This window comes from Triturus cristatus, chromosome 2_1 (genome assembly GCF_964204655.1).
Source record: "Triturus cristatus chromosome 2_1, aTriCri1.1, whole genome shotgun sequence".
NCBI classification, from domain to species: Eukaryota; Metazoa; Chordata; class Amphibia; order Caudata; family Salamandridae; genus Triturus; species Triturus cristatus.
The window spans coordinates 17,452,967-17,471,668 of NC_140581.1; the positions used below are offsets into that span (position 1 = coordinate 17,452,967).

The window sequence follows — 18,702 nt, forward strand, 5'->3', positions numbered from 1 at the left end:
CGTTGTTTGTTTTAAAAATTCCTTATGAAATTTCTTATTGAGATCTTCGAGTGATTTAGCTCTTATGTTACGTGACTTGTCAGGTCACCAACACGGTTATCCAGTATGGTATGTTACCATGCCATGTTTCGTGACTTGTCAGGTCACCAACACGGTTATCCAGTATGGTATGTTACCTTGCCATGTTTCGTGACTTGTCAGGTCACCTACTCCTCCTGTTTGTGATTCATCACTCACAATGTTTCTAACATACATTAGAGGTTTACATTACTTTATGTTGCATTACCTTACAGTGCCTTCCTTTAAGGCATATATTATGTATGTAATTGTGTTGTAATAGCCTATGTTATGTTTCTTAATTCTTGTATCTTATCTACATATTTTTGTTCTTGGGATCTATGACACTCTGTATTTTCATCTTACATGGTACCTGTACGTTGATTTTACATTGTATCACTTTACTTTTTTACTATTTTCACATGTATTTTCTAATTCAAAATGAGTTTTCCTTACACATCTCTTATACATTTTGAGAGTGTTTTTCTTGTCTTTGACCTGCATTGTCTGTTTTTCTTTTGCTGTTTCATCTTGCCATCTTCCTTCTGGTATGTCCAGCTAGTATGTTTGGTGGTGATTTGGAGCGTCAATTCCTTTTTTGTTATGTGTGTTTCGTCTCTATTGCTACGCTAATGTTGTCCTTCTGTACTTTGTTAGTATCTCCTTAGCTTGTTGACATTTCCTACTTTTCTTCTTCTTTTGCTCTTCCTACACATGACTTCTTTGTCGTTCTATTAAAGGGGGAAGATGGGTGTGGGTTATTTGGATATTCCTGTTATTCTTTGTCGAGGTATGCATTGTCCTTTTCTTCCTTGTTTAGTGTTTATGTTTTCATCGTTAGTCTACATATTAATTCCATTGTTTTATTGCAGAATCCTCGATCATAATATTTGAAATATGTTCTCATTGAGTTACTTATGTTTATTGACATTCTGACTGCTTGCTTCTTCCCTGTAATGTCGTTAGTATGCTTATTCCTTGCATTTTCAATTTTTGTGTTTTCATTAAAGGGGGAAGAAGTGTGGTATCTGCTTCCACCTTGCTGCTCAGCCAGTGGATGTGTGTAGAATGTTAGTATGAGTGTATGATGTCATAGAGTGTTGTATGCGTGCATGAATGTCAGTTGAGAGTAGGGCTGAGAAGCAAGGAGGCTGCTCCTGTTGGGGTTTGTTCTTTGTACATTTGTACCCTTCTTCTTACGTCTTAGTTCATTACTTCATCACCTTGTTTCTACATGTACCTCGCCTGATAAACTACTTGAAGATATCATCAGAATCTGGACCATTCTTCCGTTACAACATTTAGTTACACAGAATTCCAGTCTATTTGCTATTTGCTTCTTTTATTTCTTCTCTCCGATGATTGGTAAGCCATTTGCACGGAACCATCATCTCTTGGAATGATTTATACAATAGAGTTAATGCTACATTTAGACAGGTGAGCTATACCTGGGAAAATATCATATATTCTAGAAACAGAAATAAATGAAAATCACAGATAATAAATGTTTAAAAGAAATTGTAAAAGTGATACCTGTACAGGAAAGGATTGTAGTTAGCAAATGTGGAAGTCACAGACGAACAACAGGTTAGCAAGGTCATTTATTTTCTTGGTGCATAATTACTTGTCAACCCTTGTAACATACTTTTATTGATAACTTTTAAATATATGAGTGAATGATTCCATAGAAACAGTAATAGATTTTCTAATAGAAAAAGATGGAAAATCATAAGCTCTTCTCCACATCCCATGATGATCAGGTTATACATTTGATATTGTGTTTATAAATTACTTCTGACTTCTAAATGCATCTTTTGTTGATATCTGGTCTGAACAGAATGATGTAACACTTGGGAATGAATATGCAGCCCAGAAGCCCAGCGCTGGAAGCCAAGATGGCAAAGATCTCCACGGCCACCATGTATCTACCCTTGGTGCTAAGGTAGGCTGGAAGGAAGGACACCCAGACACTGCAGAACACCAGCATGCTGAATGTGATGAGCTTGGCCTCATTGAATCTATCAGGAAGGTTCCTGACTAGGAAGGCCACGGTAAAGCTGGCAAAGGCCAGCAGACCCATGTAAGCAAGCATCCCATAGAAAGCAGTGACAGAACCGTTGTCACACTGTAGGATCACCTTTCCAGTTTCAGACTGAGTGTCAGTGGCTGGGTAAGGAGGATAAGTGAGCAGCCACGTGAGACAAATTACTACTGCCCCCAGTGTGCACAGGAGGACCATAGAAGCTGACACCTGAGATCCCAGCCATCTGCTTAACCTGCTACCTGGCTTGATGGCATTGAAGGCAATCACAACAGTGATGGTTTTCACTAATACACAAGACACAGCAACAGTGAAAATAATCCCAAATGCAGCTTGTTGGATCAAGCATGTCAATCTTGCAGGACGTCCAATGAATAGAAGACAGGTGAGGAAGGCCAGCAGCAGAGATACAAGGAGAGCGTAGCTGAGATCCTTGTTATTGGCCTTCACTATTGGGGTGTCTCGATATCTGAGAAAGATTCCCAACACACAAGCTGTGGACATGGATAGTACAACAGATACAGATGCCAACAGTCCTCCTAGAAAATCACCATAAGAGAGATAAACAATGGCTTTCTGGATACAACCATCCTTTCTGTCATTGGGCCACTGGTCCTCTGGGCATTTTAAGCAATTTTCCATGTCTAAAATGTAAAACATAAGAAGAAAATAAAGTTAAAGGTATAAATATTGTAAGTAGTTGATCAACATAAGAAAGCACACATGGAACGGAACCTGACATTTGATAAGAAATATTCCAAACGTTTTCCCCTGAAACAGGTATAGCTGCTCTTGGACTATAAAGATACTATAGGATCAATACGTTATACAGTTAATGATTTATTTTTTCCGCAGTTATATATAATATGAACTTCACCCAAAGGTATCAGAGCACTTTACATGAGCACCAGTTGCGTTACAGATGGACACATTCCTTTTTTGCTAGGCAGGGGAGATTAAGTGATTTGTCTAGAATCACAGGATGTTGAGCGTCACTGCTAAAACTCAAACCCGATTCCCCAGCTTCGAGGTCGACCTCTTTAGCCATAAGGCCAAATCCTCTTCCATTTGCTGTAGATAACATATCACTATCACAGCACAATAAATTATTACAATTTCCTTTTGAAATCCTCAATGTATTCAATCTGGTGTTCAGTCTAGACAATCCAGTTTCAGGCGCAATCCGATGTGCAAATGTTTAACAATGTGTTGTTGTGCGATAGCGATAAATCATTTAAAGCTGCAAGTCAGAATGTGCCCCTCTTATTTCATGCATGCTATTGAGTGAATGTTATTCTCCATCTATAGTCATCTACGGTCTTTTTGTTTACAATGAAACTACCCAACAAAATGTTCAGTAAAAAACTTGGGGCCAGATGTATGAAGCACTTTTGAGGTAGCAAACTGCCCAATACATAGAATCAGACCGTTTGCGGCTGTAAAATGCATTTTTATGTACAAACACCAAACTGTAATTCTACAGAGTCATAATTTAGGTTTGCAATCAAGTATTGAGAAGGAGCTAATAATGATACAGACTCTCAGTGGTATGTATTAATGTCTTGCAACCGTCTTCCAGTCAGAGTACATTTATATTTTACCACCTCCTTAAAATAGGAAGGAGTCCACAGTGGACCGCTTCCCCTTTGAGAATGTTAAAAAAATGATTTTTTAAAAGGAGGAAGTGGTCCCCTGGACCACTGCCTACTTCAAAAAAATGAAGGGTAAACATTTATTGTTTTCTTTTGGAACGCATCCCATTTTCCTTTAAGGAAAACATTATATATATGTATATATTTTTTTAAAGGTTGTTTCATTTAAAAGTAATTATGAATATAGAGGTCTGCTGACCTCAGGAGACCAACATCCCTCTGAAGGCTATCATTTCTAATGGGTCGCAACTCTGAACTACCTCATTAATATTCATGAAGTAGGTTGATATGTGACCCACTAGGAATTACTAATGAAAAAATAAAAATGTCAGTCAGTCACACAGCTTTATGAGATCTCTTTAAAATGGATCATAAAAGCACAAGTTATCTAAAAATTCCAACACAATATATACACATATATACACATTTAAAATAAGAATTAAACAGTTACAGTGATCCGGGTAAATTCATATTAAAAACGTTTATGAAAAAAGCTGTTCAGAATTTAAAATTAATTAATTAGTTGATGCTACTAAAATGTCGTCCCACCTTTTTCCTCTTCCTAAGACAAGCCCACAAAAATGAGGCAACAGAACAGCCTACAAATGGATCCGGTAGAGTTTTTTAAAAGTACATGGCCACCCGGCACTGCCTACAATTGTGGTACCTCAGGATTGGGAGTATGAATGTTTTCCTTTCCTCTGTATAGGTCTTGCAAAATAATACAATATGTAGATCTGACTGTACTGCGTAGTTGTTACAGGAACAGGGTAAGAGGTCTGCTAATTTATATTTATTATGGGGGTATCCCAGGAATAGTGGGATCATGTTCATGTGGAAACGCAAAAGGATAAATCTGTGTTGCGCATTATTTATGCGTGATAAATACTGAAAACCTTTCCCCGATCTTGGTGGTACCACATCATAAAGAATGGAGGAATGATGAATACGTTTCTTTTCTCTTCGGGCATACTTTGATCTCTTAATGAATAAATCAGTTATTCTTTCCTTTGAAACCCTTTTGTAGGACTCAGGGTTCTGAAATAATTCTCCCATCCCTAACGCTTTTAGATGGACCTCTACATAATTTAACAATCCAATTCTTTTATAATAATCTAATTTGCAACAGTCCTTGATAATTGTTTGTGTCAAATCCACTGTAGACCTCCGCCATACTGATAGCCACAACAAGACTGGAGCCAGTCTTATGTTGTCGCTTAAATAAGGAAGCCCCAATTCACAGTGTAAAATATGATTTGGGGCTGATTGCGGTAAGGGCACACGGTTTTTAAAAAAGGAGTCTTCTATTTGTTGTAGCGGTGCAACATTAGCCATACCCCACACTCCGGCCCCATATAGTGTAGCGGACTTTGTTTTAGCTGAATATATATTCTTAATTGCATCCAGTGGGCTGCCTCCCAACTTCGTAGCAAATCATTTGACAGCGTTAACACTCCTTTGCATGCCCTGGGCTCTTGCTGCCACTAAATTAGACCATGAGTGGTCTTAATCAAAAAGCACTCCAAGGTATGAAAAGGAGTTGACGGTCTCAATTTTCTTGCCTGCCAACTGGAAATGAGGATGTTTCTCACCTCTTGCGGCTCCAGATACGATTATAAATGATTTAGATTAATTTACCTTTAGGTCAAGAGAGGCCATAAAGGCGGAGTAGGCTGTGATTAGCGTTTGTAGGGCTAAGCCCGATCTGGCCATCAATACCGCGTCGTTTGCATACGCCAAAATCGGAAGGGGGATCCAATCAAATTTAGGCACATCCACCGGTAGAGCAGACAGGGCGGACTCTACCCCGTTCGTATAGATTGAAAAAAGGAATGGGGCAAGAACACAACCCTGTCTTACTCCCTTTTCGACTTTAAAGAGGCGAGTGCACTCCCCCTTCCTGTCAAACCTTACACAGGCAGTGGCATTGGCGTACAACTGGCGTATGAAACCAACTATTAGTGGATCGATACCCATGCCCTCCATCATGGACCACAACCTCGGGTGTGACACACAGTCAAAGGCCGAGGTTAGATCCATGAAGGCCATGTGCAGTTTTCCGGCTGTTGCCTTAGTGTATTTCCCTATAGTTAGGGAGAGGTTTAAACACTGATCAACCGTCCCCATTCCTCTCCGAAACCCGTATTGCGCCTTCATAAAAATATTGTGCGATTTGGCCCAGTCCTCCAATCTGGCCAAGAGTACCCGTCCCATAAGTTTGGCAGTAGTGTCAAGGAGGGATATGGGACGATAGTTCTTTGGGGATCCCCTGTCACCTTTTTTAAAAATGGGCACAATTAGACTCTTTTTCCAAGAGAGAGGCGGGCCTACTATCTGGATGCTATTAAAAATGTTTGTAAGTAAAGGCACCCACATATTATAATTCGGTTGAAAGTGGTCAATTGGAACTCCATCTGGCACAGGCGCCTTACCTGGGTTGCAGGCTTCCAACGCCTTTCTTATCTCTAATACAGAGAAAGTTAACCCTCCCTGTAGTAAAATCTCTGGGGAGGATAACAGTGAAGTTGGACAGGTTGCTAAACCAAATATTACTTCATAGTGCCTCACCCATGCCTCTTCCTCTACTTGCACGTCTAATGTAGGGTCATTGATGTCTTTAAAATGTGGGGCATTCACGATTTCCAGAAATCTTTACTACTGCCTGACATACCTGCTTCCTCAAGATCTGCCCATGCCTGTGCCCTAAGATCTTTTTCCCTTGCCCTCCTCGCTAATTTATAATCTTTGCGTAGCGCACAGATTACAGAGCAATCTCTAGGATGCGTGTTTAGAGCTTTAACAAGGGCTTTTTTTGCTGTTGTGCAGGCTGTAACAAACCACCCCATTTTGACGGTAGCATTAGCGGACTTAACCCGTGTAAGTGCTTGTTTTACTTTTTCAAAAGAGCAATAAACTGGCTGACCAAGAAATCAGGTGATGAATTCTCTTCCAGACAGGCTAATGTTTCCTCCTTTATTTGAGCTATAATTTCAGGGTCTAAATTTAATCTTTGTGCTTGTGACCACTTCAGCTGATAACCATTTTTTCTAGACAAATTTACACCTTCTACAACCTTATTGTACTCTTTAGCTTCAGATAAGATACTTAGGTAAATAGATAACATGGCGTGATCACTATAAGAGAATCGGGTACTCGTATGGACAACTTTCCCATGTAAATGTGCCGAGGCTAAAATATGGTCTAAAATAGACTCTAGGGTACCCCTTCTAAAAGTGGGCCCTTGCCCTCCCTCTTCTGATACATTTATTAAGGACAAGTTCCACTTATATAACAAACTATTCAAAACCTCACCATACTCATTATGTGTGAAGTGTGAAAAGAGGTTATTGTAGGAGTCTTCTACTCCGCATACCCTAGTGCTATTAAACTTACAAAGATGAGCATTAAAATCCCCCACCCATACAAGATTTGCACTACCCCCATTTTTGCCATGGTACAATTTCTCAATCTCTAATGCTAATGCGTCTGCCACTTGCCTTGAGTTCCTCCCAAACTCATTATTGTAAAAATTAACAATTGTCCAGATGCCCTGTTTCCTACTACCCAACTCAAAAATCTGAAAGTGAGTAAGCCTAGAACAAATTTCTTTTATTTGAAGTGGTAAAGTATTTGAGAATAGAGTAAGTAAACCCCCCTTCGCCCTTCCAGAGACTGACGGAACAGCTGGGGAATGGAAGGTGCGAAAACCAGAGAAGAAAATTGGTTCTATAGCGCAAGTCTCTTGAAAAAATGCTACCTCCATAGATTGCCACTTATTTGTCCATTCGGAATTGGCTATTTTGGAAGCTAAACCTGCCACGTTCCACGATATCATATTAGGTCTGGTTTCCTTAATATCAGTCGTACAGGTTGGTAAGGGTGCTCGTGTTCCTGAACCCTGGGTGCTAGGTTTGCAGCTGTAGTGGCCTTCTCGGATGCCACTACAGCCTCGGAGGATCGTGGAATCAGTGGAATCCCCAATGGGGTAACCTCTACAAGGCCGCAGTAGTTGCCCCACTAAGTAGTTTGGGTGGTGATGTAGGTAGTCAGTCACATTCCTCCAAGTTCAACAGTGGTGCAAATCTATTATATAGCCTAATCCCAGGTATTAAAAGGGGTCCCTCATTCGTACCAAAGGGCGTTTTCAGTTGTCTGCCCCTGTATTCCCCTCCCATGGTTACACCCTGGCCATTATAAAAGAATTCCAGGGCTAAAGGTATTATTTGGGAATTCCCTTGAGAAAGGCTATGGGAGTTAGCTAAAAGAGAGGCACTTGTGTACGCCTTGTCAAAATTAAATACCACGCAATCGCCACCAAACGATTTTCTTGAACCCCCCACCCATCCCACTCTCCTGGCCATAATAACTTCATTAGCCAGTTGCCGCCTCCCCCCCTCGGTCATATGGACATTACTTATTAACCAATGAAGACCTTTGTCCATTAATTGGCTTGTGGTTTCGCTTTGATTTTCTCGAAGGGGAGGGACATTTGCCAAAACCAGGGCCAGTGATGCAGCGGCAGGGGGGAGATGGAGAGTTTGTTGTGGCTGGTGCTTCAGTATTCCAGTGAAGTTCTCAGGTAGCCCTGTCTGATGCATAACTCCTCTAGCTTCTGTAGAGATATGAGGTGGTCTAGTGGTTGTGAGGGTGGAGCGTAGTGGGAGGAGGAAGAGGAGGACTGCCTGGCAGGAAGGGGCGGAGCAGGGGCAGAGTGAGGGCAGTGAGAGTAGGACCACGCTTAGGGAAGGTTATGAATAAAGAGCTTGAAAGGAATCTATCGTGTCTGTCGTCATTTGGTACAGCGAAGACACGACAGCTGGCGACGAGGGTGGGATGGAGCTAAATGCTCTCCCAGAACACTAACGCGCAGACAAGACTGCCGAAGGACTGGACGCGGGGAAGCCGTCGGAAGCATCGCCACCTGCGGGACACACTCTGAGCGTGAGGAGAGCCCAGCAGCGTGAGGAGAGAGAACGCGGAACACACCCTGCATCGGAAAAGGGCCGGCGCTCGAAGGGCAGGAAGAAAAGCGACGACGCTGACACGCGCGTCCTAAGGTTAGAGCCCAGCGTGAGGACTCTCTCACTCACCCGCCTGTTGTGAAGCCCCGAGTGAGACGGAAGACGGGAGGAGGCCGCCTGAGCAGTGCGCGGACCGGGAATGAATGAAATGAAGGCACGACAGCACGTGTGAAGCCCATGCACGTTATCAGCCCGGCGGCCATCTTGAAGTCAGGCGGAGTACGAGACGCCCCATGCAAAATAGACCCGAGCAGCCATTTTGAAGTCAGGCGTCACCAGAATTAAACAAACACGAGCAAAACAAAGCCCACAAGCATAAAAGGGACAGATAACTCAGAAAATAACAATAAAATAAAGACATAACAGAGCATCTACCGTGCTGAAGCAGAGTTAACGTCACGTGAAACACGATGTCGCAACCAGGATCCCCGGCCCGCCAAGAAGCGAAGCCGATCGTCGTGGGACTGTCGCATCTGCGCCCTCCAGAGCCCCTGGTGCTCGTGGTCGGAAGTAGCATGGGCCCTCGCTGGGAAGAATGGATAGAAGATTTTGAGGACTATATCAAAGGCTCAAAGGTGATAGGGGATGAAGACCAACTGATCGCACTTCGAAATCTCGTGGGGAAGGACATCAGCAAGATGATAAAAGAACTCCCCGCCGCAGACGCGGGAACGTATGCTAAAGTGCGAGAAGCCCTGGATAAGAAGTTTTTGCATAAGAAGAATGTGGACTACGAACGGTACGTGTTTCAGAGAGCGCGACAGGAGAAAGATGAGGTCATGGGCTCGTATATAACGCGACTACGGCGATTGGCGCGCCACTGCAACTTCGAAGCATTCTCGACGGATGATGCAATACGGCTGCGTGTGATTGACGGCTGTCAGTCAGAGTCCCTTCGCAGGAAATTACTGAAGAAGAACCACACCTTAGATGAAATAGAAGAACTCACGAGACTACACGATCAGACAGAGGAACAAGCCAAGACAATGGAGGCAGGACGTATGGAACGCAAGGAACTGGTCTGTCAAGTACGCACCGAACGCCCCCGCAGGAGATCGAGAGAGCGAGAGCGGCACGCCCGACCGCCGTCGAGACACCGCCGCCCTGGACATCGACGGCCAGACTCGGGGAGGAGGAGCAGGCGCCAGGATCATGGGAAGAAGACGCCAGTGCGAAGGTGCTACAGATGTGGGTACGACTTCCCACACATCGGAGCATGCCCCGCCCTGGGGCAGCGGTGCCACAAGTGTGGCCGAAACAATCATTTTGAGACCATGTGCGGGGAGTACCGCCGTGAGAAAGACAAAGATACAACAAGGTTGCCAAGAGGCGAGACGCGCCAACATCATGCACAAGCAGTACATGACCGTCGGAAGTCATCATCCAAATCCTCCCAGTCTAGCAGGGAGTCACGATCCTCACGGTGGTCGAGAAGATCACCGTCTAGAGACTCTGAGTCACCATCAAGCGAACAAGAATATTCCGTGGAATATGCAAACATGATTGCCGATCCAGACCAACTGAAGAAATACCCCCGACTGGACATCAGTGTAGGCACGCATCCCACAAAGTTTGTGATGGACAGTGGGGCATCCCTCAACTACATCCCCGTGACAGAGTATAAGAAGATGAACCCTCGGCCTCGGCTCAACCCAGCACATGTCCGCGTCTACACCTGGATGTCCAGGAAACCGCTCCCATGTCTTGGGAAGTTCTCGACGACACTGAGGCACCAAACAACATCTATCCCAGCCGTGATACATGTCATCGAGGGGCCGGAAGCAGACTGTCTCCTCAGCCTGCCAACAGCTGAACGGTTAAAACTGGTAGAGATACTCTACCGTGTCAGCAGTGACAACGACACCATCCACAAATTCCCGAAGCTGTTCTCCGGGCTCGGCAAAATGAACAGAGGCCAGATTCGCCTCCACATAAATGATCAGGTCCGCCCAGTTGCCCAGCATCCACGGAAAGTACCTTTCCACCTCCAGCAAGCAGTGGAAGACGAGCTACAAGATCTGCTGAAGGCCGACATCATCGAACGGACAGAAGGCGCCACGCCGTGGGTATCTCCGGTAGTGGTCGTACCGAAGAAAGGAACACCAGGGAAAGTCCGACTCTGTGTGGACATGCGGGTGCCCAACACCGCCATCGAGAGGGAGCGTCATCCAGGACCCCACTTAAGTGACATGATAGCTGCCCTAAATGGGGCGCGGGTGTTTTCTAAACTGGACCTCAACAAAGGCTACCACCAGTTGGAACTCCACGAAAGCTCCCGATATATCACAACGTTTGCAACGCACCTAGGGCTGTTCAGATATAAGAGACTGAATTTTGGCATCTCATCAGCCGCAGAGATATTTCAAGAAGCTATCAGGCAAACAATCCATCACATCCCTAACACGCTGAACTACAGCGATGACATTTTAGTCTACGGGGCGAACATCCAGGACCACGACACGGCTCTGGACAGGGTCTGCCATGCCCTCCTAGAAGCAAACCTCACGCTCAACAGAGAGAAGTGTGAGTTTCACCAGTCGCAACTGAAATTCTTTGGCCACATCTTCTCTGGAGCCGGGATGAAGCCAGACCCTGACAAGGTGAGCACTCTGAACAACACCAAGAGTCCACAAGACGTCAGTGACGTACGGTCCTTCCTGGGCATGGCGAGCTACTGCTCAAGATACATTAAAGACTACGCCACACTCAGCCACCCCCTTCGAATACTGACCAAACAGGGACAAGTGTTTGAGTGGACGTCAGAGTGCGAGCGAGCATTTCAGGAAATAAAACGGGCCGTGGGCTCGGTGGAGAGCCTGGCATACTTCAGCCCAGACCGCAAGACCGAAATTACCGTGGATGCAAGCCCCGTCGGGCTAGGTGCCATCCTGGCCCAATATGATAAAGACACGGACCAACGCCACATTGTGGCCCACGCCAGCCGGAGCCTTTCAGACACAGAGAAGGCCTACTCTCAACCTGAAAAGGAAAGCCTCGCGGTAGTGTGGGCGTGCGAACACTTCCACGTGTTTATCTACGGCAAACACTTCACCATGGTGACAGACCACCAAGCACTCATCACCATCTATGGCAATCCACGGTCCAAAATGCCACCCCGCATTGAACGATGGGGACTCCGTCTGCAGGAATACACGTTCACCATCGTGCACAAACCGGGGAAGGCAGCCAACCCAGCCGACTATATGTCGCGTCACCCTGAGGACTCCCAGCGTCCCACACCTTCCATTGCAGACGAATACATCCACTTTGTAGTGGATCAGGCGCGGCCACCAGCAGTCCCCCTAGAAGCCATCCAGGATGCCACCCTGCAAGATACAATGCTGCAACAGGTGATTCGCAGAGTTCGAACAAACCGGTGGCGGCACGAAGACTCGGAGGATGAAAGCGGTGACCCAACAATGTGTCAGGAGTGGCAAGCGTTCCGGAACGTGTGTGAGGAACTATCTGTCACAACGGACGGCCTGCTATTAAGGGATAACCGAATTGTCATCCCCCAGCACCTGAGGCAAGGAGTCGTCAACTTGGCACACGAAAGCCATCGAGGAGTGGTCGCAACGAAAAGGGCCCTTCGTGAACGCGTCTGGTTCCCCTTCCTGGAGAAAATGGTAGAGCACACTCTGAAAGACTGTCTGCAGTGCCAAGTGGTAAGGCAAGGGGACCCGCCAGCCCCACTCCAGATGACGCCCCTACCGCCAGGAGTGTGGCAAGAACTAGCAATGGATTTCTATGGCCCTATGCCGTCGGGCAAGTATGTGTTGGTAATAATAGATGAATACTCGAGATTCCCCATCGCCCGGTTTGTGACATCCACCAACGCGGCTGCCACACTCACTATCCTGGATGAAGTCTTTGCAGCCTGGGGAATACCCACAGAGGTGAAAACGGACAACGGTCCTCCTTTCAACGGCCGGGAATTCAGTGACTTCATGGCACTAATGAATGTGCGACACCGACGGATAACACCACTATGGCCGCAGGCCAATGGCACAGCTGAGAGGTTCATGGCCACCCTCAAAAAGACATTCCAGCAAGCCGCTCTTGACAAGAAAGACCCACAGGCGGCACTCAACGATGTACTCCGAGCGTACCGGACGACGCCGCACGCCACCACAGGCAAATGTCCAGCAACACTCATGCTAGGGCGCCCGGTCAAGACACGGATACACACCTGGGAGGGAGCGCTACGACCAATATCCCCCAGCCGCGTCTATCGGGAAGTGGAAGCCACCGACAAAGCTCGCAAAGAAAGCATGAAGACGTATGCGGATGGCAGAAGACGAGCTCGCTCTCTCTCGTTCCACGAAGGTGATTGCGTGGTAGTCAAGCAGGAGCAATGCAAGAAGACGGATAGCAAATTCAGAGCGGAACCTCTGACAGTCATTCGACAGAAAGGCACCATGCTGACAGCGGAGTCGGACAACAGGCGCGTCACCCGAAATGTGTCTCACTTTCAGAAGTGCAGTCCAGCTCTGCAAGAGGCGCTCGAGTCGCGAATGACACCACTAAGAGTTCGACAGTCGGAAGCACGAGGTGAAGACGACAGCCACCTGGGCCAGGAACCCGGTGCCAGCGCCACTGTAGCGCTTGAAGGACGATCACTTAGACCACGACAGACAATCCGCCAGCCCAAGCGGCTAATTGAAGAAATGTAACTCTTTAGTGACTCATTTCGTTTGCTAACAAAAGGGGAGATGTAGAGATATGAGGTGGTCTAGTGGTTGTGAGGGTGGAGCGTAGTGGGAGGAGGAAGAGGAGGACTGCCTGGCAGGAAGGGGCGGAGCAGGGGCAGAGTAAGGGCAGTGAGAGTAGGACCACGCTTAGGGAAGGTTATGAATAAAGAGCTTGAAAGGAATCTATCGTGTCTGTCGTCATTTGGTACAGCGAAGACACGACAGTGTGTGAGGAACTATCTGTCACAACGGACGGCCTGCTATTAAGGGATAACCGAATTGTCATCCCCCAGCACCTGAGGCAAGGAGTCGTCAACTTGGCACACGAAAGCCATCGAGGAGTGGTCGCACTGAAAAGGGCCCTTCGTGAACGCGTCTGGTTCCCCTTCCTGGACAAAATGGTAGAGCACACTCTGAAAGACTGTCTGCAGTGCCAAGTGGTAAGGCAAGGGGACCCGCCAGCCCCACTCCAGATGACGCCCCTACCGCCAGGAGTGTGGCAAGAACTAGCAATGGATTTCTATGGCCCTATGCCGTCGGGCAAGTATGTGTTGGTAATAATAGATGAATACTCGAGATTCCCCATCGCCCGGTTTGTGACATCCACCAACGCGGCTGCCACACTCACTATCCTGGATGAAGTCTTTGCAGCCTGGGGAATACCCACAGAGGTGAAAACGGACAACGGTCCTCCTTTCAACGGCCGGGAATTCAGTGACTTCATGGCACTAATGAATGTGCGACACCGACGGATAACACCACTATGGCCGCAGGCCAATGGCACAGCTGAGAGGTTCATGGCCACCCTCAAAAAGACATTCCAGCAAGCCGCTCTTGACAAGAAAGACCCACAGGCGGCACTCAACGATGTACTCCGAGCGTACCGGACGACGCCGCACGCCACCACAGGCAAATGTCCAGCAACACTCATGCTGGGGCGCCCGGTCAAGACACGGATACCCACCTGGGAGGGAGCGCTACGACCAATATCCCCCAGCCGCGTCCATCGGGAAGTGGAAGCCACCGACAAAGCTCGCAAAGAAAGCATGAAGACGTATGCGGATGGCAGAAGACGAGCTCGCTCTCTCTCGTTCCACGAAGGTGATTGCGTGGTAGTCAAGCAGGAGCAATGCAAGAAGACGGATAGCAAATTCAGAGCGGAACCTCTGACAGTCATTCGACAGAAAGGCACCATGCTGACAGCGGAGTCGGACAACAGGCGCGTCACCCGAAATGTGTCTCACTTTCAGAAGTGCAGTCCAGCTCTGCAAGAGGCGCTCGAGTCGCGAATGACACCACTAAGAGTTCGACAGTCGGAAGCACGAGGTGAAGACGACAGCCACCCGGGCCAGGAACCCGGTGCCAGCGCCACTGTAGCGCTTGAAGGACGATCACTTAGACCACGACAGACAATCCGCCAGCCCAAGCGGCTAATTGAAGAAATGTAACTCTTTAGTGACTCATTTCGTTTGCTAACAAAAGGGGAGATGTAGAGATATGAGGTGGTCTAGTGGTTGTGAGGGTGGAGCGTAGTGGGAGGAGGAAGAGGAGGACTGCCTGGCAGGAAGGGGCGGAGCAGGGGCAGAGTGAGGGCAGTGAGAGTAGGACCACGCTTAGGGAAGGTTATGAATAAAGAGCTTGAAAGGAATCTATCGTGTCTGTCGTCATTTGGTACAGCGAAGACACGACAGCTTCCGTCCTAGGTAGTAATTGCTGGCGAGCTAGGTCCCCTTCAGTTAGCCCTTGGCCAAGCTGAGTAACTCTTGTTACATTCGTATTAGGGAGGGGGATTAAGGGCTCTGCTACAAGATTGGAAGAGCCTCCAGGGAGTATAGACGATGTCAATGCCATTATTGAAAATGGAGGCGGCCCTCGTGCTTCTATTGACGGTGATAATTCAGTATTCCTAGGTACTATTGTAGGAGCAACATTCAACGTGGGCATGCGGGCAAGTAGTAAACAGTTCTGCGCTTCCAATTCCCCCAGCTGAGTTTCAATTAAAGACAATTTGGTTAGGATAGGAGCCATTATATCGTTTGCCTTGTAGAGACTTCTGTCCAGAAAGAGTCTGGCTGCAGTGCCTGAAGCGATGGTGTGTTGAGTGGCACTGGAGCTGCCAGTATTTTGGAATTTGTAATCTGCACTTTTGTTTGGACAGTTTTAGTTTTGGGCACACGAGTGGTTTTAGATTTTTTTGCTTTTTTTCCACTAACAACTCCCCCTGCTCTGGTCCGCTTAGCTGGTGGAATAGGTGAAGAATCCATTATTGAGCAATTCAAGGGGGAGCGCCCTGTACCTCTTCTTGGCGTGGTCCCTGTATTCGAGTTAGAGAGCAACGGCCCATGTTGGTCTTGTGTAAAGACTAGAGTATTCAGGGGCAATGGCATTTGTATTGATTGTGTGTCTGGAAAAATGTCATTTACAAGGCCTGAGAGCGCGCCCTGTGTGATAGGGCATGGCTCCATAGAGAGACGCCTTTCGGTCAGCTCGATCTCATGCGAGAGGACGCTGTCTGCTCTTACTAGAAAAGAGTCCAAAGTGGCGCCGACCCCTCCTCCCAACTTCTCTTTCATTCCCTTTGCTTTCGCCATCTGTGATGTGAAGCAATAGATGAAATCAACGGTACCTCAATGGCTGCGGGTGTAAAGAGGGTGTGGGTCCAGCCCAGCCTTCTCTGGCCTCCTACCGGCGTGGACGGGCCGCCTTGCCTTTTGTAGCACGTCCGCGCTAGGAGTTCTGGATGCTGTGGTCCTGTGGTGGTTGGCAGGCAGGAAGACAAACAAGCCCAAACAGTCCCTGCTGTACTCGACTTGCTACCAGCAGTGGAAAATAATTGCCAAATACCTTCAGGTGACTTACCACAAAGTAGCAGCCTATCTCAGTTTTTACTTTTCCAACCTTTATTCCGTTCCACAATGCGACTTCCACTGCATCTCTCCCCCATGAATTTGCAACCTGCAGCCCACTGTGCATGACCGGCGCTGCAGGGGAGAGTAATCCCTGGAGCATTCACAGACCGTCTTAGAAAAGCAACGGTTTTCCAACTGCGTGATTTCCTTTCAAAGCTTCATTTGAAATCCTTTTACAGCTTACACTTCCCCTTCTTTTCAGCAATATCGCATCGTAGCGACATTTCTCTCCGGTTAATCCTTATTTAAGAGAGGGAAAGGGAGAGACGCCAGGAGCTTGAGTAGACCAACATACGCGAGAGGAATTCTCTGCAGGTGAAAGAAAAGCCCTGGACTGAAACCATCATCGCCACAAATGTATTCATCCACTCCTTCTGCCCATGAACTTTCATCAAGTGAGGCCCGCCTTCCTCTTTCTCCAAATAAAGATGTCATACATGAGGAATGGCAATTTCCTAATTACGATTCCGAGGAAAACTCTCTTGCTATGGCCCGCTCCCGCTGTCTTCATCTCACGCAACGCATACAGTATTTTTGGATGCCGCACTGCGTTGCATGAGAAGTTGGTAAATAGATCCCAAGGTCTCTTAGGGGCATATTATCAAGCACGGCGTTAAAATTATCGCCGCTTTAGCAGCAGAAAACTGCCGCTAAAGCGGCGATAATGGGCTTGATAATATGCCCTGGAGAATTCCAATAGAAGCCCAGGTTGACACCAGAACATGAGCTTCTATAAGAATTCTCAAGGGCATATTATCAAAAGCCCATTATCGCCGCTTTAGCGGCAGTTTTCTGCCGCTAAAGCGAAGGGTGTGCCTTAGAAGATGACAGTGATATTCAATATTTCTACCAGATTTGCTACTTATGGTATATTTGTCTTACACCCTTCAGCATAATATACCATCTGTACTATTGCAGTAATGAGACATAACACAGTCAGTAATATTCATTTTAATTGCTTCTTTCACCTGTGCTATTTGAAAACTCCCCTTCTGCACAGGGCACACAGTCAAAGCAACAGATGGGCCTCCCTTCTATAGGAGCTTTACGGTACCCTGGAAGGCAACTCTCAGTGCAGACTGAGCGGGGGATCTGTAACAAAACAAGAGAAGGACAAGAAACACCTTTAAGAAAGAGTGTGATGTATAAACCAAATCACTGCAATAGAACAAGAAGGGAAACACATTCACCCACTGATCAAAGAGATATTTGCTTCATTCATCAGCTCACAGTGTGGCTCTAACAGGATATATTCAGCACCTAAGACAGCAGCGGTGCATCTAGGTTCAAGAACAAGCTCTTTGGTGGGTGTTAATGAGGCCGGAGGTTCCTTTCACACAGATGAGCTAACACTAAACGTAAAGTAGGTTACATGAGAATAACGGACACAAAAGTAAATGCTTTTTTAAAAGGATACTTTTTTGGAAGAAACCCATGCTTAACACAGCTCTGCATTAATTTAATTTTTTGCAGCATTGGTTTTTGAAAAGCAGTAGTGTTCAAAGACCTAGATGCTAAGTTATTCACTGAACAATTAGTTGGGAACCCATCAGGTTTCTACTAGGGCTCAATGCTGATGGTTGTTCTAAGAGTAAAGGAAACTTTCATTGGAAGAGTAATTTGACAAAGAATGAAAATTGATTCGACCTTAGAGTCAACCATAGGATTTGCAGTGAGCAATCAATGGTATCTAAGAGCTTCATGTACAAGGAATGAACGTAGCACGGTGCTGCAAGCCATTTGGCTGCACCGCGCTGTGTTAATTCCGAAGCACAGGGATGCGTCATATCTGCAACTATATGACAGATCCCTTTGCTCTCCCCTGCGCTAGTGCACAATTTGCTGCCATGCACGATGGAGGCATCCTTGCACATTGTACGAACTTCATCCACTGGTAAGAGGCGGAGCACATTGCAGTACGCACCATTTGCCACACAAATGTTTGTCGAGGTAAGCCTTGTACACATTATGGTACTGGAGGTCAAACAACCCACATGGAAAAACTCCACACAATCAAGTGAGAGGAGCACCTCAAAATAATTGCTGAACATGGTTGCGGTGGTGAGGAGAGCCGGGTAACATCAGCTACAAGTCCAATCATGGTGGAAGGTGCTGAAGAGAAGAAGAGGGTGACATCTTCGTCATGCAAATCAACTCTGTCACCAGCAATTCACCAGCAGAATCATCCACTTCAGCAACTTCACATTTGCACAAGACTCAGAGTGAGATGGAGACACCAAGGCATACATTGACTGCCCCACCATGATGCACATTGAGTCTACCACCACCATCTATTTCTCAAAAGACACCTGTGTCAGTGGCCACAGAAAG

The 18,702-nt window shown here is 46.6% G+C and overlaps 1 protein-coding gene across 1 annotated transcript; it reads right to left on the bottom strand.

Annotated features, from left to right (window-relative positions):
* Nucleotides 1-1,858: 1,858 nt before the first annotated feature.
* On the bottom strand, nt 1,859-17,457 carry LOC146863623 (vomeronasal type-2 receptor 26-like). The gene is made up of 2 exons (XM_085636642.1): nt 17,340-17,457; nt 1,859-2,742 (listed from the first exon to the last, which is right to left on the bottom strand). The coding sequence occupies exon 2, from the start codon at nt 2,738-2,740 to the stop codon at nt 1,859-1,861; it is 882 nt and encodes a 293-aa protein (XP_085492768.1). The 5' UTR covers nt 2,741-2,742; nt 17,340-17,457.
* Nucleotides 17,458-18,702: the final 1,245 nt, after the last annotated feature.